The sequence below is a fragment of the Rhinatrema bivittatum genome, chromosome 12, assembly GCF_901001135.1.
Source record: "Rhinatrema bivittatum chromosome 12, aRhiBiv1.1, whole genome shotgun sequence".
NCBI lineage: Eukaryota > Metazoa > Chordata > Amphibia > Gymnophiona > Rhinatrematidae > Rhinatrema > Rhinatrema bivittatum.
This window is the reverse complement of record NC_042626.1, coordinates 56064610-56077008: the sequence shown is the minus strand read 5'-3', so window position 1 is coordinate 56077008 and position 12399 is coordinate 56064610. Positions and strand designations below refer to the sequence as shown.

At 49.0% G+C, this 12399-nt stretch overlaps 1 protein-coding gene across 1 annotated transcript in view; it reads left to right on the top strand.

The window, feature by feature from the left end:
- The first annotated feature begins 1676 nt into the window (after positions 1-1676).
- The window catches only part of HDAC5 (histone deacetylase 5), a 178931-nt gene continuing 168208 nt past the window's right edge, over positions 1677-12399 (top strand). The window contains exons 1-2 of the mRNA XM_029572400.1: positions 1677-1821; positions 10714-10914. Coding sequence (XP_029428260.1) covers positions 10893-10914 — 22 coding nt within the window. The 5' untranslated portion in view covers positions 1677-1821; positions 10714-10892. The remainder of the gene's footprint in view (positions 1822-10713; positions 10915-12399) is intronic.

Sequence of the window (12399 nt, the reverse complement as noted above, 5' to 3'; positions counted from 1 at the left end):
CTCCATCAAACCCAGTATCCTGTTTCCATCAGTGGCCAAGCCAGGTCACAAGTTCCTGGCAGGATCCCAGGTAGATCGATTCCAAGCTGCTTATCCCAAAAATAAGCAGTGGATCTCTGCAACTCTAACTTAATAATGGTTAATGGACTTTTCTTCCAGGAACTTGTCCAAACCTTTTTTTTTAACACAGCTATACTAATAGCTTTCACCACGTCTTCTGGCAATGAATTCCAGAGCTTAATTATGGATTGAGTAAAAATATATTTTCTCTTATTAGTTTTAAATGTATTACCCAGTAATTTCATTGTGTGTCCCCTGGTCTTTGTACTTTTAGAATTTGTTGCTGGAAAGCACGAACAAGGCTTGGCTGAGTTTAAAAGAGGTTTGAACATGTTCCTGGTGGAAAAGTCCATAAACCATTATTAACTGGGTAGTGTTGGTAAAGCCACTGCTTATTTCTGGGAGTGAGCCACAAGAAATAGATCTGCTCTTTGGCATCTGCCGGGTTCTTTCTTTTGACCAGAACTGGCTACAGATCTTTGATCTGACTCACCATGGCTCATCTTATAATTTTATGTTCGTATCTTATGTGCATTCCTTTGCACTTGGCCACACTAAATGTCATCTGCCACTTAGATGCCCAATTTGCCAGTCTGACAAAATTTCCTCTGCAGTTCCTCACAATAAAGTTGTATTTTAACAATTTTGAATAATTTGTGTCATCTGCAAATCTGATCACCTCACTCATCTTTCCCTTTTCCAGATCACATTATGAATATGTTGAACAGCACAGGTCCCTATAGTTCTCATTGAATCTTTCCTTCTGTTTCAGGCCTTGTAACAAGTTACCAATCCACAAGAGGCCATGTTACAGGTTACAGACTAGTTACAGGTTTGCAATTTCATGTTTGAGTTCTTTTAGGACTCTGGGGTGAATAACATCCGGTTCTGGTGACTTGTTACTCTTCAGTTTGTTAAGTTTACTGTTTTACCTTGAAATACTTACAAAATTGCACACACTCAAATTGAGAAATGTTTTTTTTTAAAATGTTAAAATAATAAGAAGCTTCTGAATTGTAAATAATATATAAAAAAAATCAAGTGAAGCATTCTTAAATGTGAGTTGAAATGTGTCCAAACTTTTTTAAAACTCCAACCGTCCTTAACCACCTCCTCCAGCAGCAAATTCCTCAGCTTGATTACGCTTCGAATGAAAAAAAAAATACTTTCTCCGATTTGTTTTAAATCTACTCCCTGTTAAGTAAGTATCTTGGAGTATACGCACAGAAAGATCGAGATAGAGATTATATAATATTTTTGAGAAAAGGTTTGCATTGTTATTAGTTCATTGACATTTTCTTCGGGAAAATAAAACGTATCCTGTGACCAATGAAGCGCTTGACTGCCCCCTTTAAGAGAGTGTCCCGCCACCTTCACTGCTGGCTCCGCCTCGCCCCGCCCTTACCCTACCATTTTTTTCCGCGGCAAAAGCCCAATAAAGTTTCTTTTGAATTGAATGGCATTGAATGGAAGGATGGGAGCGCGCGACGCATGCGTTGCTGCCACCCACCTCCTTCTTTCCCTCCCGCCTCCTTCTAGCCACGCCCCTTAGGGAACGGCAGGGAGGGAGTAGGGAGAGGGCAGGACTTGGGTTGGGGGGGGGCCTCTATTTTTAGGCCCCGCGCCGGGTCACGTGACGGCGAGTGACGTCACCGAATGTTGTTGTCGGTGCGGGGAGAAGCTGCAAAGATGGAGGAGAGGAGGCGCTGAGGGGGAGCCCGCCCGAGCCCGAGACACGCGCCCCGGGCCGCCCTGGGCCAGGTACCGTCATGCGGGGGTGGAGAGGAGGGGAGAGCTGGCTCAGAGCGAGGGGAGGGGGTACAGGAAGGTGAAAGCAGCAGGATCAGGGGCCGCGGGGAGGAGAAAGCTGGATCTGATCGGGGGTTGCAGGGAGGGGATAGCTGGATCAGCTCCGGGTAGCAGTAAGGAGAGAGCAGGATTGGCGGGTACACAGGGAGGAGAGAGCACGATCAGGTTGGAGGGTGCAGGGAAGAGAGGACAGGATTAGGAGCTGGAGTGAGGAAGAGGAGAGGAGGTTCAGATCGGGGGTTCAGGGAGGAGACAGCAGAATTCAGATTGGGAGGGTGGAGGGGAGACGCAGTGAAGCAAGGGAAGAGGATCAGGGGGTGCAGGGAACAGGATCAGGTCAAAGGGCACAGGGAGGAGGAGCGTATAGAGAAGAGAGCAGGATCAAGTCCGAGGATGCAGGGAGGAAAAAGCAGATTCAGGGCCCAGGGAGGAAGGAGCAGCATCAGATCCAGGGCACAGGAAGAAGGAGAGAGAGGATCAGGGGATACAGGGAGGAAAAAGTGGGGTCACATTTTGTAGTGGGAGGATAGTAAAAAACTGGACTAGGTTGGTTTTAAAATGATGAGAGTATAGGGGAGAACAGGATCAGGTTTTGGGGTGCACAGAAAATAGGAAAAGCAGAATCAGGTTTTGGGGTGCAAGGAGGATGGGGAGAGCAGCATCAGATTTTTGGGTGCATGGAAGGTGCAAAAGAGTAGGGTTAGGTCTTAGAGTGCATGGAGGATGGGGAAGAAGAGCAGGATCAGGGGATGGATGCAGGGAGGAAAGAGTAGTATCACATTTTTGGAGTTGGGAGGATAGTAAAGTGCTGGATCAGGTTCTGAATTGGTGAGAGTATGAGGGGGGGGGCAGGATCACGTTTTAGGGGTGCATGGCGGTTGGGGAGAGCAGGATCAGGTCTTGGGATGCATGGAAGATGGGGAATAGCAGGATTAGGTCTTGGGATAGATGGAGGATGGGATCGGGAAGAGAAGAATTGGTTATTGGGATTAGGAGAAGTTCATTGTTTTAAGGACTCTGAAGCTTTCTTTCCTTTGCCCATATATCACTGAATGTTTGCTCTTCCTGGGTGAAGCTGGTTTGTCTTTCCATCTGTTCACTGTTTTCTGAGATGGGGAGCCTGGAGGAGTAGGGTGAGGTCCCTGGGAAGTAAAGATTTACTCTGCTGCTAATCTCAGCACGGGGAAGGTGGGCAGCATTCCACAGCGAGCTCCATTTTTTTTTTTGAGTGTGCCTGGGCTGAAGCATTTTTCCTGGAAGAAAAGAATCTGCAAAGATATCAACCCTTTCTGTGCTGGGATCGGGGTGAGGGAAGGATCCTGAGAATTTGGAGAAAGCAGGACTTGGAAAGGAAACATGCTTTTGCCTTTATTGCAGTTACTGGCACCACAAGGCTCTGAAAACGTTTATATAACGTAATGCTTATGGATTTCTTTTATGTCTAGTGCTTTATTGCGTGGGTATGGCAAAATGTTTGCCGTGAATGTAAATGTGTTGAGATCTTGGTTTGTTGGGTTGCTTTTGTGAGCTGAAGTTTCTGGTATGTGAGGGGAGTAGCTGTCCTTTGGGAAGGCTCTCTGGTAGCAGATAAGGCGTGTGGGTGAGGTGTGCACCTTGTTGGGGCTTTAGATTCTGAAGACCTCCGCTCCACTTCTCTGAGCTGCACTGGTGCAGGGGGAGACCATGGATTTTGTACAGACTCTGCAGCAGAGCTCAAAGAGACTTGATCAGGTGGTAGAAGGGGCTCCTGACAGTAAGTGGTGTGGCAGATTCTTTTGGGGTGGGGGTTAGAGTGGGTGATGGATGGGCTAAAACAGACAACCGACTGGTTCAGATGCCTGTCACAAAGCCATGGGGTCACTTTTCCTTTCACTCTGCCACCCCCCCCCAATACTGTGAGCACTTGATGTATTGCAGTCTTGCTTGCTCTGTCGGTGGCAGGACACGCGTGGGAACGAAGGTGGAGAGGGGGATTGTGTATTCAGACTCTCCGCGGAAGCTATAAAGATGCATTAAGAAAGCAAACAGATGCTAACCCTGTGTAATATTCCTTCATCTCTTGGGAGGGATGTCTGTAATGGGTCCAGCATTTTCTGTAAGGGGTTGGCGAGATGAGCTGCTTGCCAGAAATACTGTAGATTAAAATCCATTTCAGCCAGCCCCTTTGTTTCTTGGTTTGCTGTAAGCAGAGACCTCTGATCAGAAGTTTTGTCACTGTCTTTGGTTGTTGAGTCGGTGACAGAGAGGAACAGGATCCAGGTCCTTTTGCTCTCTTGCCTCTCTGCCTATGTCCCTAAAGAGTGTGCTTGCGCGATTTAACATGTGCAGCTCTGGTTCCCCTCTGTACGAGAGGAGGTAAAGGAGAACTGACCAGCAGCATCTGAAGTGGAGCCTTTCGGGCAGATGTGGGTCCTGTCTCTCTGTGGCAGTGGCTTTTGTTTCTGTGCCTCTTCTTTTTGTCCATCTTCTTGCCGGACTCTGATCGTTGTCTCGGGCCCTCCCCCCTCCCCCTCCGTTATGCGCGGCACGTTTCCATGCACATTTCCAGCCTTCAGCTGCAGCCTCATGGAGAGGGCGCCCGCGCAGCACGTTTGGCAAAATGGCTCTTTCTGTGTCCCCTCTGCCACTGCTGCATCTGGTTTTCCTTTCACCCTGTCTGCCGCCAATTTGTGGCTCTCCGTGTTGCAAACAGCTTTCTGTAACGTCTGTCGCTATTTATTTTTGCTGTGATCCTTTGCGTGCCTTGTCTACCCTCTTGACAGCTCCTGCCTCCTGCCAAAGGAAGGGCAGTGAGGGGAGCAGCTTTCCCCCCTTCTGTCACGTTGCAGATAGCTTTCTGACCTCACGTGTGTTTTCTGCAGTTCCCATCCCAGTCTGTGGAGCAGCGCCGACTCCCTGAAATTTCTAGGTCGCCTTGATCGGCATCGTGCTCTGGGTGCTGCATGCCACCGGCAGATAAACTTCTAGACCCTCTCCGCGGGCCCCCTCCTTCCCTCAGAGACCCAGCTTGTGCCCGCCTGTCGCCACCCAGGCCTTCTCCTGGGAGCTTGGCGTGAGTGGTGGGCTCTTTGGCCCGCCTCTGCAGATTTGGGTTTTTATGCAGGTCGGCACGCTCGCCCTGCACTTAAGATTGTGGTGGATGGATTCGTGTTAGGAATGAGCAGGGGGGTGGGGGGACTAATTCTGCCCAGCTGCATAGAGAAGCAGACATGAATTTCAGTAACCCTTGAATCTGGCTGATATATATATATATATATATATATATATATATATATATATATATATGCACCTGTCTAGAATGACAATCGGGGGGAAAATGCACCGAATTCTCAGGCCTAAAATATGGCCTGATTTCTTAGACACCTGGCCACTTTGTGCAGGTTTTGATCTGAAATTATTATTTAATTAAGAGGAGAGTAATTGCTTAGAAAGACTGTTTCCCATTTGCAGGCGGAGACGCCAGGCTGTCGTGAGCCAAGTGGTAGCTGAAAGTTGGAGCCTTTTCCTTAACATTTGCCTGCCTGCATGCAGCAAGTTTGACGTTAACGTTGCTTTTTTTGGGATCGTGGAAGTTTGCAGGGAGTGAGGGGCCCGCAACACCCAGGACGGAAAATCTAAAGCCCCCATCTATGTTAGCCGAAATTGACTTTGGCTAAGACGGACCCTAAACCTGTCATCTCTCGCTAAATAATTTGCTAGATTTGTGTATTGGTCCCTCTGCCTGCCATGCTCCTGAAAACATACTCGCCTAGCCTTTTTTGTGATATTTAACCATTGATTTTATTTCCCTAGGGTGGATTGTAGGCATCCCACCATAAATTGGGCCTTAATAGTGTTAAATTGAAGACAAGGTATTGCTAGAAATGATTTTCTCGTGGGCCGCGGAACCAGTACTTTTCAGTGGTCCGGCCCATGTGCAGGCAGAAAGTAAGGGCACGGGGCAGCGGCCTGCGTACTCTTCTTACCTGCTGTGAGCGGCTTGTGAGCTTGGCTCTCTGAGGCTGAAGAAAGGAGGAGATCAGGGGAACCACTGCACCAAACAAGCACCTTCCCCCTCCCCCCCCCCCATCACCTCCGAAGAGCCCTTATACCAGAGGAATACAATAATGTCATTTGAATTGACACTTCAGAGCAGGTCCTGTAGGTATTTCCCTATCCCCAGAGGGCTTACGATCTAAGGGCCCGATGTACTAAACGATTTCTCCCATTCTGTGTCTGGGTGGGGGGAAATGTGCCATGCACCGTCAGACCAAGGCCCATTGAGCCCAGCATCCTGCCTCCAACAATGGTCAGTCGGACCCCGCCAGGTCCCATAAAGTAGATCTCCATCCTCCCAGGGATAGCCACAGCTTTCTTTAGTCTTCCTGGCTAATAATGTTTTATGGAGTCGTTCCCGCCCCCCCGAACCTGCCCATCCCTTCCTTAACCCCCCCTCCTTTGCTAATCACCTTGACTATGTAAGGCTCTAAGTTGGTGCCTGAGGCATAGGAGGGGGAGGTGTTATTTTGTTGCCTTTCTTCTGTTTTGTCTGGACCCCTATGCTGAAAGGCTGCAGCGCCTGGGTGCCTAAAATTTGGAGTCTGGGGCCTGGTGGAAGTGACGCTGGGGTACGGCCCAGGCTGGAAAGAGGGAGTTGCCACGATTGCTGCTGGGGGGGGGGGGGGCTGAGCCCTATTGCTGGGCCGTGGAGGGAGGGGGGTGGGCTGGGCTGGGAAAAAGAGGGAGAATGCATGGAGGGTGAAGATGAAGCTGGAAGGAAGGTGGGGTTGAGAGGAGCATGGGAAAGGGGGAGGAGGGAAGGGAAATGAAAAAAAAGAGGGAATAAAACTGCAAAAGGAAAAAGCAAAACAAAACTCACGTGCCCCGGCGCCTAAAAATGTTTGGCTGGCACCTAAGTTTTCCCAAATATGTCTCCATTTTTGGCTCTCTCCGACGGCTCCCAGGAGATGGAGAGCGGTTAAAAGGGAGCGCATTTAGTGCATTTCCCTGGGCGGGCTGGAGCTCAGGCACATAAGAGAAGGGCCCCATACGGGTTTGAACCCAAGACCACACATCGGTGGCATCGATCGGCAAGGACCAGGGCAGCTGCTTTTTGGCAAGAAATCGATGAGGAGTTTCTGGCAAACGAGACCGGCGAATGGCACTTTTAAGCTGGTGGCTTTGATGTAGCCACCAAGTCCTTCAGCCGCCTAGAGAATGGGGTTCCAGCAGAAGCCACATGTTTTCACAAGCTGCAGGCATGAGCATCTTGCTGCCCACCCTGATTTGTTTTTCCCATCACAATCAAAGAAAAGATGTAGCAGCCATGACTAATATATTGGGCTTTAGTGGCAGGTCAATCCCAACTTACTGCTTGAAAAAAAAAAAGAGGCAAACACACACAAAAAAATGAAGTATTGCTAATAACGAATGCTGAAGATCCACTCCCTCTGCTTCCCGTGCTTAGATCATGCCATAGCAGCTTGCGTAGCCAAAATCGGTTGCTCTGAGCCTTGCTTCTGCCCGGGGTTTTAAAAAATGTTGTGCTGCAGAGCAGAGTTCGGGTTGTGGTCCTCGAAGCTGTAACCCCAGGACGGCCTCTTGACATTGGTGCCTTAAAGCGAAGTTTAACTCCGCTGGTGTCCCGTTCCGTAGAATCGGGCATGTCCTGACTTGGCATCCATCGGTACGGTGCCTCCAGGACGAGACGACCGAGGATGCCACTCTCCAGTTTCGAGTGACCTCAAAACTGAGCAAATGCGAGACCCTGGACCACCAATGGAAGTCTTCAACGTGGCAAAACCTTTTCCATTGGCCTTCAGCACAAACCAAATAATTAAGGGCCGATATTCCGGCTAACCTGGGTGAGATGGCTGTGCTGATGAATAATATACTTGACTATCCTATAATTAGCCTATAAGTTTATCTGGCTGACTTTAGGACAACTGAATAGCAGTCTTAGACTTATCCGGCTACCTAAGCCAGATAACACTGAATATGAGCATATGCTGAATATTTGTGTTTATCCGGCTAGCGGGCCGATACAGTACAGTGCGCTCTGACGGAGCCAGCATTTGGACGCGCGTTTTGGACACGCTAGCTTTACCCCTCATTCAGTAGGGGGTAATAGCGTGTCCAAAACGCGCGTCCAACCTCCCCGAACCTAATAGCGCCAGCAAAATGTGCAGCCAAGCCACACATTTTGCTTTCAGAAATTAGCGCCTACCCAAAGGTAGGCGCTAATTTCTCTGGGCACCGGGAAAGTGCACAGAAAAGCAGTAAAAACTGCTTTTCTGTGCACCCTCCGACTTAATATCATGGTGATATTAAGTCGGAGGTCCCGAAAGTTTAAAAAATTAAAAAAAAAAAATTAAAATGAGCCCGCAGCTGTCGGGTCGAAAACCAGACGCTCAATTTTGCCGGCGTCCGGTTTCCGAGCCTGTGGCTGTCAGCGGGCTCGAGAACAGATGTCGGCAAAATTGAGCGTCGGCTGTCAAACCCACTGACAGCCGCCGCTTCCGACAAAAAAGAGGCGCTAGGGACGCGCTAGTGTCCCTAGCGCCTCTTTTTACCGCCGGGCCTAATTTAAATAAATTAAGATACTGTATCACGCTCTCTTGCGTTTTTACTGTATCGGCCCGTAAGTGAGCTGAACACGCGTGCTTCCCCCCCCCAGGAACCCCCTGATCCTTCCCCTCACTTAGCTGGATTCTTGTTAGCCAGCTAGAATACCATGCCCGGGTATTCAGGTGGCTGCGTGGTGCTGAATATTGGGTCTCTAGCATGGCTTTCCTGGTTTTACTCCAGTTGCAAGCCATGCATGTTATGTTTTCAGAGGCTCGCAGAGGTGAATGGGGAGCAAAGAAGCGTGTCAAGAGATGGCTGATATTTTAAGGAAACAGAGGTGACGCTTGGCGCTGGACTTGGGAGACTGGACAATTGTTCTCTCTGTGTGACAAACGGAAAGAAATCCGAGGACAGAGGAACTCTCTCCCTCGCAGCTCCCAGTGATGCTGGTTTGGGCAGAACTCTGTCCCCACCCAATCTATCCTTCTAGCCCAGAGGCTTGCATGCCTTTTCCATCTTCGGCAGCCGGGCATGTACATGTGCTTAGTGGGAACGGTAATGCCATGATAAAGCCATCCTGCCTGGGGGTTTTATCTTGTTCCCTGTTTTATTTATTTATTTATTTATTTTATATACTGACATTCGATTTTTACCTTTGGCTTCCTCCCTTTTGGAATGCTGATCTTTTCTGAGCCACCTGCCATGCTGACTGACTGGCCAGCAAAGCCACAGGGGCACAGTTGGCTGGAGATTTGGGCAACAGCCTCGCTAGTTTCGGTCGCTGTTTAGATTGCAAAGCTTGCCAGTAAGACATGGGAGGGGAGAGGAGCCGAATGTTAAACGAAGTGTGGGAGCTTGTATCCTTATCCAACCAGGACAGAAGACAACCAAAAATTGACTTGGATAAGGAATGATATCCTACAAGCGGTCCAGCTTCTATGGCTGGGATGTTTCCTTGCAGTGTGCACAGGACTAGCTGGGCAGGCGGATGGGTCCATATCTGCCCTCATCTGCTGTGTTCAGCTTTTGCTGTAAGTGCAGTATCCACTCCCCACAAACGTGCACCCTGTTGTACAGCCCTTGGAACTCTTGTCTTATTCCTCTTCGTATCCTGATCCTACAAAGAACTGCAGCTTGGTCCAGCCTGTGCAAAGTTAGCTGTCTTTCCTCTAGAGCAACCAAAGGTGGTGTGGTGGCTGGCGACAGAGGTTTGTCGTTGAACCGGCTTTAATTCTTGAATCATGTCAGATATCCTGGTGTAGGGAGCTGTCAGTTCCTATGCGGTGTTGTGAAGAGAAGCTCCTGGGGGGAGGGGGAGGGGGCGTGGTTGAGAGCTTAGTGGCTCTCGGTGCATCAGATGTGACCACATTTGTGGTTGTCCAAGCCGTTGCATTGTATTGCTGGCATGAACGTGTGCACACTTGTTTAGCAGAGTGACATACAGCACAATCAAGGTCACCCACCCCTCCGCGTTTGTGCATTCTTGTTCCAGTGAGCCGCGTCCAAAATACTCTCAGTGCAACCTTCAGACTTAACTAGTCATAACATGCTGTTCTGTCCCCTGACATAAAAAAAAACAAAAAAAACCCCACTCCAAATCTCAGGTGAACTCTGAGCCCTCTGTAGGTAAACGTGGTTAGTAGTTTCCGTCTTCTCTGGGTCTAAATCTGAACTCGCATCCTCTGGTAGTGGACTAGATTCGTGTGTGGGCACTGTCTGGCCGAGCTTTCTTGGGATTGGTTTTCATCCCAGTTACGGCATTAGCAGTTTGTTTTAAATAGGCAGGGAGGAGGGTAGAGACAGTGAGATTTGCAGTAAAAAAATATGATTTAAAAAGTGTATTGGGGCAGGAGAAGCAAGTAGCTGGAAATCTGTTAGCCATTGAAGGGTTGGGGTAGTTTACAACCATTTTTGGGTGATGGACCCCTTTGAGATTCTGATGAAATCTTACAGTCTCCCTCCTCAGAAAAAAGTGCCTATAAGCATGCACACAGAAATTTTGTTTTTTTGTGCTCACTTCGTGGACCCCATGAGGCACATCTGTGGATCCCCAGATTTAGGCAGTGCCCGGATAACTTACTCTGGTATCTGCTGTAGCCCGCTCAGCCAAGTGAGCAAGTATTCTTGTCCGGATGCTCCTTTGGACTCTTTTTCTGGCCTGACCTCTCTTGTATTCCCCTGAGTTGGTTCTTCCTGTCTTCCTTTCTGGGTCATGAAGAAAACCTTGACTTGAGCCAGGGCTGTATTTCTCCAAATTCGCCATCCCTTTCTTCTAAGTGCAGTGTCTTTCTCCTCTAGGTGTGTTGCAGTCACTTTGCCCTGAGTGATGCCCAGGCCTGCGTGTTGGCAGTAGGAGCTCCACCCACGGTCACCGGCTGCTTCCCCCGCTGCCTGGGCTCCCTGAACGGGAAGGAGCAGAACCCCAGTGCCCCCATCGCTTCTTCGGACAGTGTTTCGCTTCCTGGCGCGCCAGCGGCATGAGCTCCCCGAGCGAGTCCGGTAAGTCTGTGCTGTGCTGAGGAAGGTGGCAAGGGGCGTGCCGGGCCCTGCACCTGTGGCTTCGTTTCGGTGAAGAAGGGCAGTTGTGCTTGTGAGAGCAGGGGGGGCGCGGATGTCAGGAAGGTTGTCCTGCCCTTTGAAAGCGGTCTCCTGCCTTTGGGTGACCGACTGGCTGCCCCTCTCCCTGGTATGGTTTTTAAAATGTTTGTTTTTAGGAGTTTGTAGTCCAGTTAGAGGATTAGGACTACTGAATCTAAAAGTCAATGAGGTCAATATTCAAGGCCGTTTAGAAGGATAATTCACAAGTTATCCGTCTAAAAGGCAAAGTTATTCACAAAAATCTAGCCAGAGAAACAGGCCTTCCGGGGGCGTTTTGTTACCTGGCTAACTTAGCTGATTTTAAACTAACTGGCTAAGTTAGCTGGATAATACCCAGTAGAGATCTTCAGAGATATCCCACCCCAGAAAAAAAACAAAAACCCAAACGATTTCAGATAAGGCCCTGTCGGGCCCTGCACTCCCCCCCCCCCCCCCTCTAATTCCCTTGAACGTGGCAAATAATCTTCTGTGGTCTGCACGTCGGCTCCCCACAACCTCTTTCCCGGTATTGAAAATAAATATTATATTAAGTCCCTCCCAGCCACCCGGTAAAAGCTGTGGGGGAAGCGTAAATAGTGGGTAACTTGTGCTTCCAGCGCTGGAGACGCCGGGCCTATCTCACTCCCGGCAGGGACTGTTAGGTAGCGGGGGAGGGGGGCAAGAGCAGGACTTTCATTTCAGTTGAAGGGGGGGGGGGGGGGGGAGGCCCGCAATATTGATTTTCAGAATGGAGAAAGAGGATGTAGGGAGCCGACACGTGGACCTCTTGAGATTATTTGCCATGCTTGAGGATTAAAGGGTGGGAAGTGCATGGTCTAATAGGGCCTTGTCTGAAATTTTGGAGAGGGGAGAAAGAGAATCAGGTTGTAGGGCCATTTACATCTTTTTTTTGTTTTTTTTAATTATTATGACAAGCTACTCAACCGGATATCTTTGAAAATATCCGCTTAAGTAGATATCTAGCTTTTTGTGGCCGGATAACTAAAAAATGTAACTAGCTGTATTCCAATATAGCTGGTTAGGTTTTCTGGTTATCTGGCTATATGTAGCTGGCTAACTTGGGGCGAATGTATTCAGTGGGACGTTTCTCCTGCTGAGTATCTGGAACAAGTTCTCCACCTGACTTTAGCGGGATAACTTGTCTAATCACTGGGCCTAACGAGACTAGATTTTGGCAGGAGGCAAGGTCATCTCTGATAACGGCAGGTAAACTACCAGCCGACAAATTGCAAAGGAATTAATGTTTGCAGCCTTAAATTGAAAGCAGTTTTTTTTTTTAATCTGACGCTGCCCACTTCCCCTCACCCGACGTAATGGTAAAATTGTAGCTCCAGCTTTAAAATCATGTGTTGCTTTGCCAATACCCAGCGCCCTCACAGTGGCGCT